We start from the raw sequence: 18,634 nt of genomic DNA on the forward strand, positions 1-18,634 counted from the left end.
TATTTATAATTTTTTATTTTTTAAAAATACAGTGTGTAGTTTTAGAATGTACCAAGCAGAATCCGAATGGAAGTTATGTATTATACTAAGTGTTATAATTTTAGGGGAAAGATATAAAGGCGTCATACTCCAATCAGTGATTACAGGAGAAATTTTGTTTAATGAGAAAAGATAATAGACAGCTGAAACAGGACAGACAAAGAATATAAGTATAATGATCTGAATTGAGAGGAAATAAATAAAATAAAATTAAGAAAGTTAAAAGAGGGGAGAAGCTATATAGAAAATGCAGAATGGTAATGAGATATGGAATGGTATATAAAAATGAGCATGAACTTGAATTTGTGTCTGTACGAAGAGATGTAACCCGGGATCAAGCTGCTTTCAAAAAAGATGTTTTATGTTTTTATGTTTTATGTTTTGTTTGTTTATGTTTGTTTTTAAAATCAATAAAATTTTCAAAAAAAAAAAAAAAGAATAGCAAGAATGTTCAAGAATAAATCCGAAAAATGTTGGAAATGTCATCAGACACCTGGCTCATATTACTATATGTGGTGGACTTGTGCAGATGCTAAAAAATACTGGACTAAAATCCACACGTGGTTGGAAAAAATGACAAAAAACATACAGATTTGAAACCAGAGATATTTTTATTGGGAATTTTACTTGAAATATATAGTAAAGACTTGAAATACCTGATTGTAAATGTATTAACAGGATTGTATTTGTTAAAAACTGGAAAAATGAGAAAATACCATTACAGGAGGAAATCATTAAGAAAATATTGGAATGTGCTGAAATTGACATTTGAAATTAGAGAACAAGATGATAAACAATTTTATAAAATTTGGGATCTATTCTATCAATGATTAGACAATAAAATATAGTAATGAAATATGTAGACTTTTAGAAAATAATAAATATATAAAGATGTATTCTTTTCTTATTATATCTACAAAATGATTCTAGGATAGATGTGGGATGATAATATGAATTGACATAAAACAAATTAAGTAAAATATGATCATTTTGTAAAACATGAATGAATAAAAGTATAGTCAAATGATTGATTAATAATGATATTAATGTATTTAATATTTGATTGAAAATACGAGATTATATACAATGTAATTATAATTGAAGACTATGAAATGGAAGCACAAAACAATTTTTAAACCAACCGGCACACTGTATGTACATATATGGAAGATGACTTGATGTTTTTATGTTTTGTTTGTTTATGTTTGTTTTAAAAACTAATAAAAAAATTAAAAAAATAATAATAATTTATTTTCCAAAATCAAGGAGCATTCCAACTGAATTAATTAAATATGCATAGAATCAAAAATAGAAATAGGTATAAAATATGTATTGAATTTTGAATTTGTGGGTTTCTGTGTATGTACATATTTGGCCTTACACTACTGCATTATGCAAAAATAGATTTATTTGCTTTGTATTTGTTCATTTAATGGGTAGAGCGATGGCTTTATGAGGGATTATGAGCAATAAGCTATTTCAAATAAATCAAATATGCTTCTCATCTACCTTCCATGGAGAGAGTCAAAAGTAATTTTTAGTTTAGAAGCTGAGCATCAAGATTCGAATAGCAATAAATTGGGTAATGGACAATGCTTTGGGATGAGGGGATGAGTGCCATGATTGCTTGGTTGTAAGGATGAGGATGTAACTCTCCATTGAAGCACAATCTCCAGCATCTCTGATTTAAAAATGAATCTAAAGTAAGAAAACTGGGAGAGATCTCACATAGACTAAATTATTACTCAGATTTATAATCTCAATATGAGGCAGCTTCAAATATTAATGTGTGTGCATTTGTAAAATGTAATTATACAAATACAAATTAGAGCCAGTTTGGCCCAGTTTTAAGACAGATGGTAGGAAACCATGAGATTGTGAGTTCTAGTCCCATTTTAGCATGAAAGCTGGATAGGTGATTTTGGATCAGATACTATCTCAGCCCAACTCACATCACAGAGTTGTGGGAGAAATAGGAGGAAAGATTATTAGATATATTCATTGCCTTGAGTTATTTATAAAACACAATAAAGGCACAATTTAAATAAGGTAAAAAAAATCTTTTATATACTATATGTGCTCCGCCTGCATATCATTTCCATTTGGTATTCCTTCCGAGAAACTTGTACATCCTCATGCCAGTTGACTTTATATGCATGGTCTAGTAGTAGGTCTTACACGTTACTGATCCATGACTTCTGCAGGTATCAGTAGTATCTGAATATCAAGGGCTGAGCCAAAAGAGCCTTTGAATAGTTTGAATGTAGCACATACCAATACACTCTTTAATCAATTTAGCTGATAGGGATTTTGCAGTAATGAACTTGCTTCATCAGAATTTCTTCTTTGGGGGATGGGTGTCCTCTACTACCAAATATTGAAAGATGAAAACATGCACAAAAAGGATGGAATAAAACATCTACATATCTAGCCAGCCTGCACTGTCAACATTAGCTATCAAGAGTTTGACAGATATCACAACCAAACGTTCTTAAAACCCACAAAATGACTTGGATTGACCTTGGCTTAATATGTTTGATATGCATTGCCGAGGATTTTAGTTCAGGCTTTCTTGAAATAGGTGTGTCTTAGTCCAATTTAGAGCTCAGGTAAATATCTACTGAATTCATGCCAATTTGTGTTTACGTTTTCGTGCTTTCTGATCCTGGTTATTTCTTCCACACAATTCATTAGATAACATCATTATTGCTAATGATTAGGAAATTTGCTTCCTGTTTATATACAAGCCCATATTTACTAGGACTGCTGATGTTACCTAGTCGGGTAATGAATCATCTGCAGGCATACAGCCAAGCTCAGAGAGCACCAAGAACTTCATAGCTGAATTCTGGGCTATATATTTTCTCTTCTATTGGAATTTATGTGTAATATACAAATAATCTTCAATTTACAACCAGTCATTTAAAAACTGGTTCTTACTTGAAGGCAAATGGCATTTCTTATACGTACGTCTTTCAATACACCATTGTTACTACTTTGTCATGCTACTGTTTGTAGTCTGCCTGTGCAATCTTCTTGTAACTACTGTTTCTTTAGTTTCTTTGCAGATGTGGCATAGTAGTAGTAGTAGTAGTAATATTAGTAATATTCTGTTTTCCATTATGAATGAATGAATGGTTCTGTGAGTAGTGAAGTTGAAAGATACATTTTTTTCTGATTATGCATATTTATGTGCATGTGCATGCATATATATGTTAATTAGAATTCTAGGCCATGCTGGAGAAAAATTCTGTTGATTTCATCCTGGTTTCATATTTTTTGCAGGAGCTAATTCGAAAAGCCTTCTGAAATGACTCATTTAATCAGAGCCCATAAGTTAATTAACTTTCTTTCTTTCTTAAACTTTAGGGCCTGGCAAAGTACATTGCTTCTGCTGTTAAATTAAACTACAAGGAAATGTGTGAGGTGCAGAAATTACATAGAAAAATCAAGAAAATAAACCAAAAGCTGCAGCTGAACAAAATGATCTAGACTGGTGTTTCTCAATCTTGGTCATTTTAAGAAGTGTAGGGAATTCTGGGAGTTGAACATACCTCTTAAAATAGTCAAGGTTGATAAGCATTGGCACAGATTTTAACTAATATTCTTCTTTTCTGTTTGCAGCAATCAGAATATTTTGTGAATGCTTTACAGAACAGATGCTTTACAGAACAGATGCCAGAACAAATAACTTTCAATGTCTCTAGCAGGAGAACCAGATCACACATATTGAGAAAAACAACAGTGGTTCTGCTAGTCAATTTAACCAGGAGCTTAATTTAAAGCACCTTTTCCTCCAAGTATGGCAGTCAATCTGATATCAAGAAAGAAACTCGATAAAACACAAATATTTGTTCACAGGAAGCGTTTTGGTGTACAAAGTAACATAAAACTCCCAGATAAATAATATGCTAACCTCATTTGGTTTCAACAAGAGATGTTGAACTTGTCTTTATATAGATGCTTCTGAAAAAGAATGGAATATGGTTTTCTGAAACTAACAGCATCTGCTTTTGATTATGTATACCAAGCCATTTGTATCATGCCTCCCTTATCCTATTTCTGCAGGATTATACTAAACTAGCAGGGTACCCGTGCTTTGCTATGAAACTATGTGATTGGGCAAGTTTTTGGGGAGGAAAATGGGGGTGAGTGGGAATTGTGCCTCTGCCTGTCAGCATCCATCAGTATTCATCTGGCTAGCATCCTGTCAGTATGTGAGAGAGTCCAGGGTGGTTTGGAAACTGAATCAGTATTTGCTTTGTGAGTAAGAAGGAGATAGCAAGGAGCCTGGGCGTCAACTGCAGTTGGAACAAATTTCTTTTCAGGTGGAGAGTGAGAGAGTTGAGGGCTGTTTGGAAACTGAAACAGTATTTGCTGTGTGAGCAAGAAGGAGACAGCAAGGAGCCTGGGCATGGCTTAGCTGAACTGCAGTTGGGAGATATTTCTTTTTAGGTGGGGAGAGGGAATAGAACTCCTTAGCATCAGTACGTGTTAATAATAATACAGGAAATACTAATGCTCTGATGGTCATGTTAGCAAGCACCTGGAAACCTAGAGAAACATCCGTGCCAAATTTCAAGTTTGTAGGCTTTACAGTTCTGAAGATTTCATGAAGATGTGTGAGTGGCATTTTGCATTTAGATATATAGATTCAACAACAGATGGCCCTCTCATTGCCATCATCACCAACAAAGTATATCTGGAGAAATGAAGGCTGCTGCTGAGGCCCCGCCATGATACTTCCTATCCTGTGGTAGACCTGCCCCTGCACTTTGAATGTTGGCATAAAACTTCCCTCCTTCACCTCTCTGACTTCAAAAGACGTCATTTGGAAGCATCTGTTGTACTTCTGGATAGCAGAAAGAAAGTGCTTTGCCATTGGATGCTGGTGGGTGAGAAGGCTGTCTAAGGGTTCAAGGGAGAGTTAAAGGGGAGGGAGCTGGACACCACTGCAGCACATCCCAGGACTCTCATCCTGCCACTTTAGATCACGGCACCAGGTACCAGGTAACCGAGGTGCAAGATCAACAACCTTTTCCCTGGAATAATGAATCTGAGGTTCATATTGAAAACCAGAGAAATACTTATCAGTCCAAGGCATTGATCTCATTTGTGACTGATTAACGTAGGGATTATTAGATGTATAATTTTTTACAGCCTGTCTACTGACTTGGGGATGAGTTTGACAATACAGCTTCCCTTACTAATGTTTTCCTAGTTGCATCTGTATAATCTTTTTCTGCGTTTTTTGCCTCTTTTCCCTTTAACTGGTATTACAGTAGAAGAAAAAGATTCATCTGAACTGAGGAGGAAAATAAGGGGAGAAAAGTGTGCCCCTGCCTACCAGCATCCAGTGGTATTCATCTGGCTAGCATCCTGTCTGTGCGTGAGAGAGTTGAGGACTGTTTGGAAACTCAAACAGTATTTGGTGTGTGAGCAAAAGGAAACAGCAAAGAGCCTGGGTGTGGCTTAGCGCAACTGTTCTGTAGTAAAGCTGTTTGCTGCTGTGAAAGTAAAACTGAAACTCCTCCCCTCTGTTTGTATTTTGCATTTGGAGCAGATTTCTTTTCAGGTGGGGAGGGGGAATAGAACTCCTTAGCATCAGAGTGTGTTAATAATAATATAGGAAATATAGATTGTCTCAATCTTCTAAACAAGTATATAATATATAATGTCAATATATTATTAAATTATTCTCTTCTTCCTTCCCTGCAGGCCCTCAGTGCAATGCCTTAGTGGATCTAATTGGGACATGTTGGCCACGCAGCCTTGTGGGACAGCTGGTAGCCCGTCCCTGCCCTGATTATTTCTCTGGAGTGCGATATAATACCTCAAGTAAGCCAGCAGATGGGTTGAGTAGGAGCATACGGCAGGAAGAAAGGTTCTTCCCTTAGACACATTGAAGCAAAGACTGAAGCAAATGTTAATGAAAGATAGAACCAGAATATCAGGAAGCATAGAAATGTCAATGTGTGTACAGTACTTGCATTAAGGAATGAAATCAACAATTTGCATAATCTAGGGAAGCTTCTGACAAGCCCTGACAACAGACCCTGTGATTGGCAGATAGCATGAAGCTTCTAGATTAAACACACTTGATACACAGCTAGATAGTTAGGAATTTTTCCCTTCTGTTCACTGTACTTGGAGCTGCAAGTAAAGCTTTGAATCTATATTCAGCTTCACCAACTGTTCCAAGAGATTCTGAGTTGAATAACCATAGTGCAGCTTGAATTTGGGCATAACTTTAACTGATTGTTCTTTATTTTTGAATAAACCATTCCTTCATATGTACATATTGTAAAATATTTATTTCTGAAATTCAAGATATGTTAGAAATTATGCAGGGCATACCAATTCTGGGCTGGGAGATGGGGGTCAGAAAATTTGTTCTCATGATAGGAAATCATGTTTGAACACTAGTGAAAAAGATTAGAATTCTATCACTCTTTAAACAGTATTGAATTCACCAAGGCTTCAGCTTTTGTGAACTAAGTATCACTTATAACATGAATTTAGCTAAAAACCTTTTTTATGAACCAGATTTAAATTTAGGTTTAAAAATCTAGTGCTTATAAAAATGCAGTGCTTTCCAAAGTAAGAATTCAACAATTTCAAACTGTATTTATTTGTTGTTATAACAAGGTTGTGAGGTTATTTATTTTGGCATAAACTTTCATAGTTTTGAATCCCATGCCATCTTCAATTTCTTGAAGTATTTTTTATGTCACCAATAATGAACAGGAAAAATGTCACTTAACAATGAACAGGAAAAAATGCCAGACTTCCAGTCATTCACTCAATGCAGAACAGATAAATGGTAAAGAAGACCTCAATTTTATACCTGAATCTTTTGTTGTAACTGTAAAAACCCCAAATATGTCCAAATAATGAATTACCCTCCAAGGAATGATTCAACCAAAGAATGAAGTTTTGAAACTTTGTAATGTTCTTCCTGAATTCTCTGATATAGGATTTTATCTAATGAAATCAAATTAGCTATAACTTTGATACATTATTTCTTAAGAGGATTGCTAGTAAAGCGTTCATCTAATGACAAAGAAGGTTATTTGCCCTGCGTCATTTTACTGGCACAAAAGGCTGTCCTTTCCCATGTGTATTTGTTTCTTCAATTAAATTACATGCTATGGGAAAATACTTGTAATTTTAGCCTGAATGGCCTTTTCAAAAAAATCATTCTGGAGAAGTGGTGAAGAGAGAGGGTTTAATCCTTCTTTGTCCATTACTTTACCATTTTAGAGTGTTCTCCACAATGCTTCTCCATCTTATAGCAAAATTCAGAGCATTTGCTTGCTTGGAGAATGTCACTGAGGTCCGTATATATGGTGAGAGGGGAACAAACTAAAATACAATAATTCAGAAAAAGCTAATGACCTTCACTTTCTTCTTTTCTGTGTTAAAAGCCTTCTTCTGAGGTGGAATTAGGTTTGGTTGTATTTTTATGAAGCAATTATTATCGTATAAGCATTACCATGATATAGGATATCCTGTTTGAGCAGGGAACTGGATTAGAAGACCTCCAGCTCTATTCTGATTCTGATTCAGCATGTACCCCAGATTTCCAGAGTGGGTTTAACTATCCTTCTGCCTATTAAATATCCATACAATCCCAGTGCCTCTGTAAAAAGCTAGATCCGGGAAGAATGAAGATTATAATCCAACATACCTGCATGTCAACCAGTTCAAAAAGGCTTATATAACATAGAACATAGTGATTCTGCTATCAGTACCTTCCCTGCATGTGGACTATATTGACTTTCTGGTTAATCGATTCTCAGCTTGTCAATAAGAATTGCAACCTTGCCAGAGCTATGAATTCTCAATAGTGAAGAGCAAAGCTACTGTTATAATGGGACATACTTTTTTCAGTACAGTTTCTTGCGTATGACTATGCTACATGGTACTAAGAAAATCCTGAATCTTTGGGCTTTGGAAGAAAAGGTAATCTTTCCAAAATGTCTAGATCAGGTTATTGGTTTAAAGCAAGACAGAGAACTGACAGGTGTCCATTGGCTTGGAAGTAGCACATTTCCATCTCTGGTGCCTGAATTCGGAAAAAAGAAAGTAATGCCATGCATTTTCTTTCTTTAATAATTCACCCTACTCAAAAGATTATAGATGGATTAGACTTGATCATTTAAAATTTAAATGAAGCACAGTAATCTAAAACTGTTGTTTTTGTTAGTTGGACAGTGGTAGAGTAGAAGTGGGTAGGGAGGAATTAGAAGATGCATGTATAATATGTTTTTGGTTTAACAAAACGTTATGAAGATTCCAGGCTCTTTATGTTGTGATCATGTTATTTACAGGGAGGGTTTCCTGGAACTGTGGTGACCCAAAAATATATCTTGGCTCGCAACATAAAACATAAATAAATATTTTGGCTCGCAACATAAAACATAAATAAATGTTTTCAATTTTTGCTCCCGCATTACCCCAACAGGAGATACTGGAATCCAAATATCTTAAGAACAATCATTAAGGGAAATCCTTGCTGACAGATCTGTTCATAGGACATTTCTGCAATCATTGTTTTGGATCTGAGGAGAAATCACATTTGTTCAGTGGTGGTAGTCAAAAAATGTTACTTCCAGTTTTGTGGGCATAGCTTGGTGGGCGTGGCAGGGGAAGGATACTGTAAAATCTCCAGTCAGAGGTGGTATTTGGCAGTTCTCCAAACTACTCAAAATTTTCGCTATTAGTTCTCCAGAACTGGTCAGAACCTGCTGAATATCACTCTGGATTTGTTACAGTCATTGTTTTGGTGATGAATCCCCACTTTAATAAAATTGAAACAGGGGCAATGAGAAACAAGAAGGATGGACTAGCCAGTATATGAAGGATTCTAGTGTTTTAAGGGAAAAAACACACATGTACAAAGGAGATTCCCCCTTTAAAATGAAACTAAAGAAAACTGTCCACTAGAGCAGGGGTCCCCAACCACTGGTCCGTGGACCGTACCGTCCGTGGAACAAGTCCTCACCGGTCAGCTGGCTAGTTAAGAGCCGCCATCTTGTTTTGATGAAAAAGTGCTTCCGGTGAGCTTTTCCGGTAGAAAGCTCACCGGAAGCACTTTTTCATCAAACAAGATGGCGGCGCCAGCTGATGTCGGTACCGGGCCGCGCCATAAAAAGGTTGGGGATACCGGGCCGCGGCGTAAAAAAGGTTGGGGATCACTGCACTAGAGAACAAATATCTTTAGCAATGCTGACATCAGTTGGAAGAGAAGGGATAATGATAGTGGAATACCATCATTTAGCCTGATCATATTAAAGGCAAACCTAGATTGAATCAAGCATCAATCCCTGCAAACTGAAGCATGGAGGGACTTTTTCTTCTTTGCATCTCATTTTGAGGATTAATCAAAATATGTTCTAATGTTCACCTAAAATAGAGTATTTAAATGTACATTTTAAAAAACTATATTATATAATCTGGATAGAGCTCCAAGGCCCCCGCTTACTTTGAAGGTCTGTTTAAAGTACAGCATAGCATTCTACATAAATGTAAACAAACACAATAGAATTCCAATTGGACTTTGCTGCTCAGTTTAGGAAGATCAAAGATTAGGAGGATTTTGTTTATGTTCCTTATTTAGGCAGAAGCTTGAAAATAGAGAATGGTTAGGGCAGAAACTATCCCATGCCTTTTTCACTATAAAGTTGTACACCCCACTCCTGTTGACATTGAAAAACAGCCTTTAGTATTCATGTTCTGCTTTTGGACTGGGAAAGTATGGATTTCCAGCAAACAATATGCTCTCCTTTCCAGTGGCTGGGCAGAATATAGCTTGGAGCACTAGCCCACTTCCCATGTGGTCATTGGAGGCTCAATTTGATGAGGATTAGGGGAAGTATATTAATTATTGTGCTTTCTCTTTGAGCCTTAGCTCTATCTACTATATATGGTTGCATTCTGTCAGTCTTATAAAGTAGATCAAATTAAGAAATCAAATTCCGTGTAGGTCAGGACTACTTTTATTGTAATAATTATAGTAAGAGTACAGTAATCTTGCCAATTTTGAGTGATTTTCTCTCTCTTTATTTCTGTGTGAATGAGGGAGGGGCCAATCTGAGATGTATTCTCATGTTACTTTCTTGAATCCGCTCAGATTCCTCTTATCTGACCGTTGCCTTGGTATCTTTGTATTCTTCCCATCCTTCAAGGCCATTCCCAATTCCCTCTACACAGATCTCTCCAGACCCATTTTCTTCTTTTCACTCCATATCCACATAACGTACTTTAGCCCTCCACACTCAATACTCCCCCCCTCCCTCCCTCTCTCATACATTTGACTTCCACATCCACTCTTGCATAACATGCTTTACACCTTTACTGTATTTTTGCCACTTTTCAACAGTCTTTTCTGGAATGGTCGTAGCTTATACTCACTTAATTTTCTGACTGACAGCTTTGGATCGAAATGTGGGGGAGTAGCATCTATTCTTATTATGAAGCTATATTGTGGGTGGGAATCAGGTGTTTCTTTTCTTCCTTCAAGGAAGGGCAGCAGAGCAGCAGCAGCACTCCTGTCCCACTCCCCTCCCCCCCCCCAAAAAAACAGCTCAATATGTAGAGGCTTTAGCATTTCAGGACACTTCCATCTCTGCCATTATTGTTTTTGGAGTGCTTGAGAAAGTGCAGTAAAACTATTCTGAAGAAGAGATTTCTAATGCTAAAAGAAGAATTCTGAAGGCTGAAAATCAACTTAATATAACATGAAAGTGGTTGGATATTTCTTTCTTCTGGGATGGGCTTCTGATTTTCAATCAAGGTGACTGCCCTAGCTTGTTTCTGGTGGTCTTTGTTTGAGATAGTAACCTGGTCTGACCCTGCTGAGCAGTTTTCAAGATCAGTCAAGGTCCAGTAGGTGCTACTTTCTAAGAAGACACTATATTATTTCCCCTCCCTTTCAGCTTAACCTATGAGGGCTCCTTGGTGTCTCTGAACTTGCTCGTTCTCTTGAAGATGTTTCATTACTCAAACTAGGTAGCATCATCAGGGGTTGAAATGTGTTTGAATATTAATAGCCTGAGTTCAGGGATGGGATCCAACTGGTATGACTACCTGTTCTGTCGCTCTGTATTATGCGCGCATGCGTGATTAGCACGAATCACGTGAGTGCAATTTACGACCTGCTGAGCTGCCCGGAAAGCCCTTTTTTCCTGCTTTTTCAACCACAGCTGTGTTGCGCAAAGCAGCTGTGGTTGAAAAAGCAGGAAGTAAAGGTCAGGTAAGAGCCCGGGCGGGCAGGTGGACCAAAACAGCAGCAGACATAGAATTGGTTTTATGTATGCTGTTTGCTGCTTTTCAGAGCAACCAGTTCTACAGAAGTGCACAGCTATACATTGAAGCTTAAATAAGAGCTTGAATGGATAAAATTAAAGGATATAAAGGTGTCATACTCTAATTGGTAACTACAGGGAAAAATTTGCTTATTAAGAAAAGATAATGTGAAATTGTAACAGGACAGACAAAAGTATAAATATAATGATTTGAATTGGGATAATTAAAACAAAGTTGAGAAAATTAAAACGGGAAAAATTATGTAGAAAATATACAATGGTAATAAGATATGGAATAGAATATAAAAATGAGCATGAAATTGAGTATTGTGTCTGTATGAAGAAGTGATAACCTGGGACCATGCTATTTTCAAAAAAGATGTTTTATTTGTATTTTGTTTTTGTGAAAACCCAAATAAATTTTTCAAAAAAAAAAAAAAAGAAGAAGAAGTGCACAGAACCGGTAGAATCCCACCCCTGCCTGGGTTGGTAGTTAGGCTGTTGGTTTGAGCTCCGAGTTTGACAATTTGGTTGCAAGCATTTCGTCACCATTCGAGGAGACATCATCAGTGCGTTTTGAATTGTGAATTTTGAATACACACTGATGATGTCTCTGTTAGGAATAACATTGGTTACCTAACTTAGTTTGGGTAAAATAATATATATAAACTATGTTAGTGAGTTTAAGTGTATGTATCACTTTAAACTGTAAACCAAGTATTTTGGGTGCGGTTGTAAAATCACCATAAGAGGGAGCAAGAGAGCTCACTGTTTGCCAGCTTTTACTGGATCGCTGAAAATGATGGATTGATGGTGATAACTGTGTGTTTGCTGAGAGAAGAAAAGGGGTTTGATTTTCTTCATATCTCTGACTGCAAAAGAGATATATCACTGGACTGATGGATTGTAAGTTTACTGACCTCTTCTTTGACACTGGACTTTGCAAACTGAATAACCCCCGGACTGACTGAACTTAGTGTATGACATATGGACTGTTTGACTATGCTATAACTCTTGCTGGAATATAAACTATTTACCTTGCACAGTGTATCTGTCTTACTGAGTGTAAGCTACTACAACGTTTTTTCTCACATATCTGCCTGCCTGCTAGACTGCCATTGCACGTTCTGCTAGGGTGTATATCCCTAACACTGGTTATGGGCCCAGGTGCACAGTCAGACTAAGCAGGATATAACAGGCTTATATAAAGTGAGAGTTTGTGTAGTTACACAATACTGTAAACAGACAGCTGTGTTTTATTAATTATAGTTTCATATCCAGATAAAGATGGCACAAGTCAATTTACAAAGTTTGTCTCTAATATCCAAACTGGATGGAACAAACTATGTTTCATGGTCTATGAAATGCAGACTACTTCTACGAAGAGAAGGTTTGTGGAGTATAATACAAAACCCACCAGAAGTAGATGCATGGGATCCGGAGGATGAGGATGATGCCCAGGAAATACAAGAATATCAATTGAAGAATGAGCAAGCTCTCTGTATAATAGGACTAACACTCTCTGACCAACAGCTTGTCCATATTTGTGGAGAAGAAACAGCTGCGAAATGTTGGGAGAATTTAAAGAAGATTTATGTTCGAGACAGTGTAGGAGCACATATAAATCTTACACGGAAGCTGTTTAGAACACATCTTCAAAAGAATGGAGACATGCTGAATCATATAAACTCTATGAAGAGAATTTTTCAAGAACTGCATGAAAAAGAACTTATCTTCACAGAACTACATCAAGTTTATATCATTTTGTCTTTTTTAGATGAGAGCTACGATGACTACGTAACTTCACTGGAAGTTCTGCCAAAAGATAACCTTACATTAACTGACATTACTGGCAGATTAATTGAAGAAGCCAGGAGAAGACTTGAAAGGGATCAACTCAGAAGGGAAAAACCACAACGTGAAGAAGAAAAAATATCTTCGTCAGCGTATACAATTAGAAAATGTTTTAATTGTGGAGGAAAAGGACATTTGGCTAGATTCTGCAAGAAAGCAAAAAGCCAAAAAGCCAGCCAGAATGCTAAAATGCATCAAAGGAATAAAAAATGCTTAGAGTTAGCCATGTATAGCAACGAAACTGTGAATAATAATTTATGGGTGGTAGATAGTGGAGCATCGCACTGCATAACGAAAGATAAGAAAAGATTTGTTAAGATGTCCACAAGTTCACAGTAGATATCGTTAGCTAATGGCTGGAAACTTAAGGCTAAAGGTCAAGGTATAGCATATTGTTCTTGCATAAAAGAAAATGTAAAAATGTTATATGTACCACAGCTTAAGTTTAATTTGCTTTCGGTTAGAGTTTTGGTTAAACTAGGTTATGTAATTACTTTTAAGGGAGAAAGTTGCATAATAGAAAAAGAAGGTAAAAAAGTGACTGCAACTTTAAAAGGTGAATTGTATGTGTTAAATGATAATTTAGAGGTAGCTAACACGGTATATAATAATGTTAAACCTCATGATGAATGCATACATCTGTTACACAGACGTTTTGGGCATATAAATTTTAAAATGCTTAAACAAACGGTAGAACTATCTAAGGGTATAAAACTGAAACCTTGCAGTAAGTATTTGCACTGCAATTCTTGTAGTAAAGAGAAAAGCAAGGTGATACCAGCAAATAGAATTAATGGATTTAAAACCAAAGAGCCTCTAGAGGTGGTATTTGCTGATATTATAGGTCCTAAAAAACCAAGTGTGGGAGGTGCTCGTTATATACTAAGTATAATGGACTATTATTCCAGATATGGTTTCTGTTATCTAATGAAAAGCAAAACGGAAACATATCAAAATTTCTTTAATTGGCTTAAATTCGCTGAATGAAAAACTAAAAAGAAATTAGTAACTCTTATCACTGATAACGGTACGGAATTTATAAACAATAAATTCCAAAATAAACTGAAGATGGCAGGTGTTAAACATAAAAAGTCTGCACCATATAGGCCACAACATAATGCCTTTATAGAAAGACGAGGCCAAACATTACAAGCAATGGCTCGTACTATGCTGTCCAATTCAGGATTACCTGAAACTTTGTGGGGAGAAGCAATAATGTGTGGTAATCATATATTGAATAATGTTGTTAATTCAACAACTGGTGAATTACCATTCACACGGTGGCATGGCAGAAAACCTGACCTAAGCTACATGCACACATTTGGAGCACCAGCATGGGTGCATATCCCTACACAACTGAGAAAGAAAGGGCAACATAGGGCTAAAAGGTTATTTTTTGTAGGTTATTAATCTAATCACAAATCATACAGATTCTGGGAAAAAGGTACATCTAGAGTTTACTGTAGTGCTAGTGCACAATTCCTAGAACATGTAGGATGGAAAAACTGGATCAAGATTCAAGTAAGGAAGTAATTATAGAACCCTACAAAAGACCAGAACAAATCAGTAATAAGAAGAGTACAATTAAAGAGGAAGTAAAGGAAGAGCATATAGGACCAGAACAGGAAGAAATACCAGAACAGGAAGAAATAGATAATCAGGAACAGGTAGAACATGAAAGTCAACCTGTAAGCCCTGTAATACCTAGACGTTCTACACGTGTAACCAGACCACCTGATAGGTATCAAGCAAGTATAGTTTGCCAAGTTAGTAAAGTTCCAACTACTGTTGAAGAACTTAGGATGTATCCTGCAAAGGATCAGGAGAATTGGCATAAGGCAATGGAAAAGGAGTTAAATTCATTAAAAGAAATGAAAGTTTATGAATATGCCAAATTACCTCCAGGTGAAAAGTCCATTGGCTGCAAATGGATATTTAAATTAAAAACTGGTAAAAATGGGACTGTTACCCATAAGGCTAGGTTGGTAGCTCAAGGATTTAATCAAACTGCATGTGATTATGATGAAGTATTTGCACCAAATTTAAAGGCAATAACCTTGAGAGCAGCTTTAGTGTGGGCAGCTAAAAAGAATTATATTATAAATCATTTAGATGTAGAAACTGCCTATCTGCATGCACCATTGCAGCACACTATATATTTAAGAAAACCAGTAGGTATTAAGGATGATAAAAATAATAATGACTGTTGGAAACTGAAAAAGAGTCTCTATGGATTGAAACAATCTGGTTATGAGTGGAACCAATATATTGTAAATGAGTTAAACAATATACGATTTAAAACAGGTTTAGCTGATCCATGTTTATTTAAGAGAGAGACAAATGGAATAGTATCATTATTATTGTTGTTTACAGATGATATTGCTTTAATGACGAAGACTAATGATGAAGCTACTGAGATAATATCATTATTAAGTAAGAGGATAAAATTAAAGCATTTAGGAGAGATAAGACAGTATTTAGGATTGACAATAAACAAAACCAATAGTGGCTTTAAGATATCACAAGAAGATAAAATATACCAATTGCTAAAAATGTATAAAATGGAACTTTGTAAACCGGCAAAAACTCCAATGAGTCAGGAATTTTGTCACACTGATGCTCAAAGTTCAAAATTCGGTAAGACTATTTATCAGTCATTAATAGGTAGTTTATCATATATAAGTAATTGGTCAAGGCCAGATATTGCTTAATCAATTGGCGAGATTTAATGCTGAACCAAATGAACGTCACTGGCAAGCGCTAAAGCGTATATTAAGGTATCTTAAAAAGACAATGCACTATGCATTGTATTTAGAGCCAAAAGATGATTTGATTTTAAGTGCATATGCTGATGCAAGTTTTGCAACAGATATAAAAACTAGGAAATCAACTTCAGGCATGGCTATACTATTAGGTAAAACACTGATTGGTTGGAGGTCAATTAGACAGCAACATATAAGTATGTCCACAATGGAAGCAGAATTTTCATGTTTATCTTTATTATGTACTGATTTAATTCTGTATAAACAGTTGTTGTTAGATATGGGAGTAACTGTTAATGATGCCATTGTAGTTTATGAGGACAATCAAGCAGCCATAAGGTTGGCTACAGATATTGCTGTAAAGACTAGATCTAAGCACACTGACCTTAGATATTTGAATATTAGACAATCTGTGAAAAATAGTTTGATAAGATTGATCTATTGCATAACTGAAGAAAATTTTGCAGATGGATTTACAAAAGCCCAAGGTGCAGTAAAGCTCAAGGAAAATTGTGAAAACTATGGGTTGAAATTGTAAATAGATATATATATTATTATATTACCCAAAAGGGGAGAATGTTAGGAATAACATTGGTTACCTAACTTAGTTTGGGTAAAATAATATATATAAACTATGTTAGTGAGTTTAAGTGTATGTATCACTTTAAACTGTAAACCAAGTATTTTGGGTGCGGTTGTAAAATCACCATAAGAGGGAGCAAGAGAGCTTACTGTTTGCCGGCTTTTACTGGATCGCTGACAATGATGGATTGATGGTGATAACTGTGTGTTTGCTGAGAGAAGAAAAGGGGTTTGATTTTCTTCATATCTCTGACTGCAAAAGAGATATATCACTGGACTGATTGATTGTAAGTTTACTGACCTCTTCTTCGACACTGGACTTTGCAAACTGAATAACCCCCGGACTGACTGAACTTAGTGTATGACATATGGACTGTTTGACTATGCTATAACTCTTGCTGGAATAAAAACTATTTACCTTGCACATTGTATCTGTTTTACTGAGTGTAAGCTACTACAACGTTTTTTCTCACATATCTGCCTGCCTGCTAGACTGCCCTTGCACGTTCTGCTAGGGTGTATATCCCTAACAGTCTCCTCAAATGGTGATGAAACGTTTGCAACCAAATTGCAAAGCTCAGAGCTAAAACCAACAGCCTAACATCATCAATGCTAGTAAGGAGTGGAGTTTCTCTCAGTTTATGTTCTAGTATTGGTAGGGGTGGGAATCTTAGAGATGTCTTGGTTGGGCTGTTTGCTGTTGACTTCATTAGCTGTTTCTTGACTGGGGTATTGTTTGTTTGATTGTTGGTCTGATGTTAACCTTGGAGTTAATCTGTGCTGATCTGGGTGCTAATTTCTGGTAGAGAAGTGCTTGAGTCTTTTTGTTCCTTTTTGGGCTGGGTGATCCTCTATAGATGTTGCTAATGTCTTTGTGTGTGTTGATGGCTGATTTGTCAGAGTGTCAGGCTTCTAGAAATTCCCTGCCATTTTTGGACTTCTGGGATAATCCTATTTTCCCAATTGAAACTATGGTGAAATCTGTCTTTATATTGTGAAATTAAAGAATTTTCATCATGTCTTCTGATTGCTAGTTGGTGTTTATGGATGCATACTCAGCCCCCCCACCTTTGCTAATGGGCCATTAAGGCCTAGGCCAGAGTATTCTACATAATAAAGGCCTCTACCACCTGGCCTGGGAAGATTTTATCAGCCAACACTCAGGTGAAGCTGTGTGGTCCAGACAAAGCCTACAAAGTTAGTTAAGACCCTGCTTCTGGGAGTCTGACAGCCAATGGGATACATTTCTTGCACAGGAACAGGAAACACTAAGGTGGGGCCCAAGAGAAGGTATATAAGGGTCTCAGCATCTTCGTCTTTCTGTTTTCCTTCACCTTGAAGCATGTGATCATCCTCTTTTGGAGCTCCAAGCCATGTGGTCCTGTCCACCATTAAACTATCTTTCCAAACAGCCTCCATGTTTCCAGTGTCTTTTTCCCCACTTGGAACTGAACCCAGCAAGATAATTCTTCCAACAGTGGTCTCTTGCTGATCAGGATGTCCAGGAAGGGAAGTTGTTATTTTTTTCTTCTCTGGTAAACTGAATTCCTTTAAACAGGTTATTGATGATTCTGTGGGTATTCTCTTAATTAATTCTTTTTTTATTATAGTGACAGTGTCATCTACATATCTGATCCAATGCTCTTCTCTGCACTCTTTCTAGATCTCAACATCTTTTTTATATTGTGGCAACTGGATGTAATATTCCAAGTGTGGTCTTGCCAAGGCGTTATAAAGTAATACTATAAAACATCACCTGTTCTTTATTCTATCCCTCTATTAATGCACTTAGGACTGTGTTTATTTTTTTGGCAGCTGCAGCACACTGCTGGCTCATATTTAAGTAATTGTCCACTAGGATACCAAGATCCCTCTCGCAGTTATTACTGTTGAGCCAGATACCACCTATTCTATATTTGTGTATTTGGTTTTTCTTGCCTAAATGTAAAACCTTACTTTTCTCTACATTGAATTTCATTTTATTAGATAGGGCCCAAGTCTGTCAAAATCCTTTGGTATCTTGAGCCTGTCTTCTGGAGTATTGTCTCTTCTTGCCAGCTTGGTGTCATCTGCAGATCTGATGAATTC

The 18,634-nt window shown here is 36.4% G+C and overlaps 1 protein-coding gene across 1 annotated transcript in view; it reads left to right on the forward strand.

Moving 5' to 3' along the window:
* The window catches only part of CRHR1 (corticotropin releasing hormone receptor 1), a 97,060-nt gene that overhangs the window by 53,261 nt on the left and 25,165 nt on the right, over positions 1 to 18,634 (forward strand). The window contains exon 3 of the mRNA XM_087945488.1: positions 5,758 to 5,877. Within this exon, the coding sequence (XP_087801614.1) occupies positions 5,758 to 5,877 (120 nt within the window). The remainder of the gene's footprint in view (positions 1 to 5,757; positions 5,878 to 18,634) is intronic.

This window comes from Notechis scutatus, chromosome Z (assembly GCF_049901735.1).
Source record: "Notechis scutatus isolate UNSWTSFEM ecotype Mainland chromosome Z, rNotScu1.2, whole genome shotgun sequence".
Classification (NCBI taxonomy): Eukaryota; Metazoa; Chordata; class Lepidosauria; order Squamata; family Elapidae; genus Notechis; species Notechis scutatus.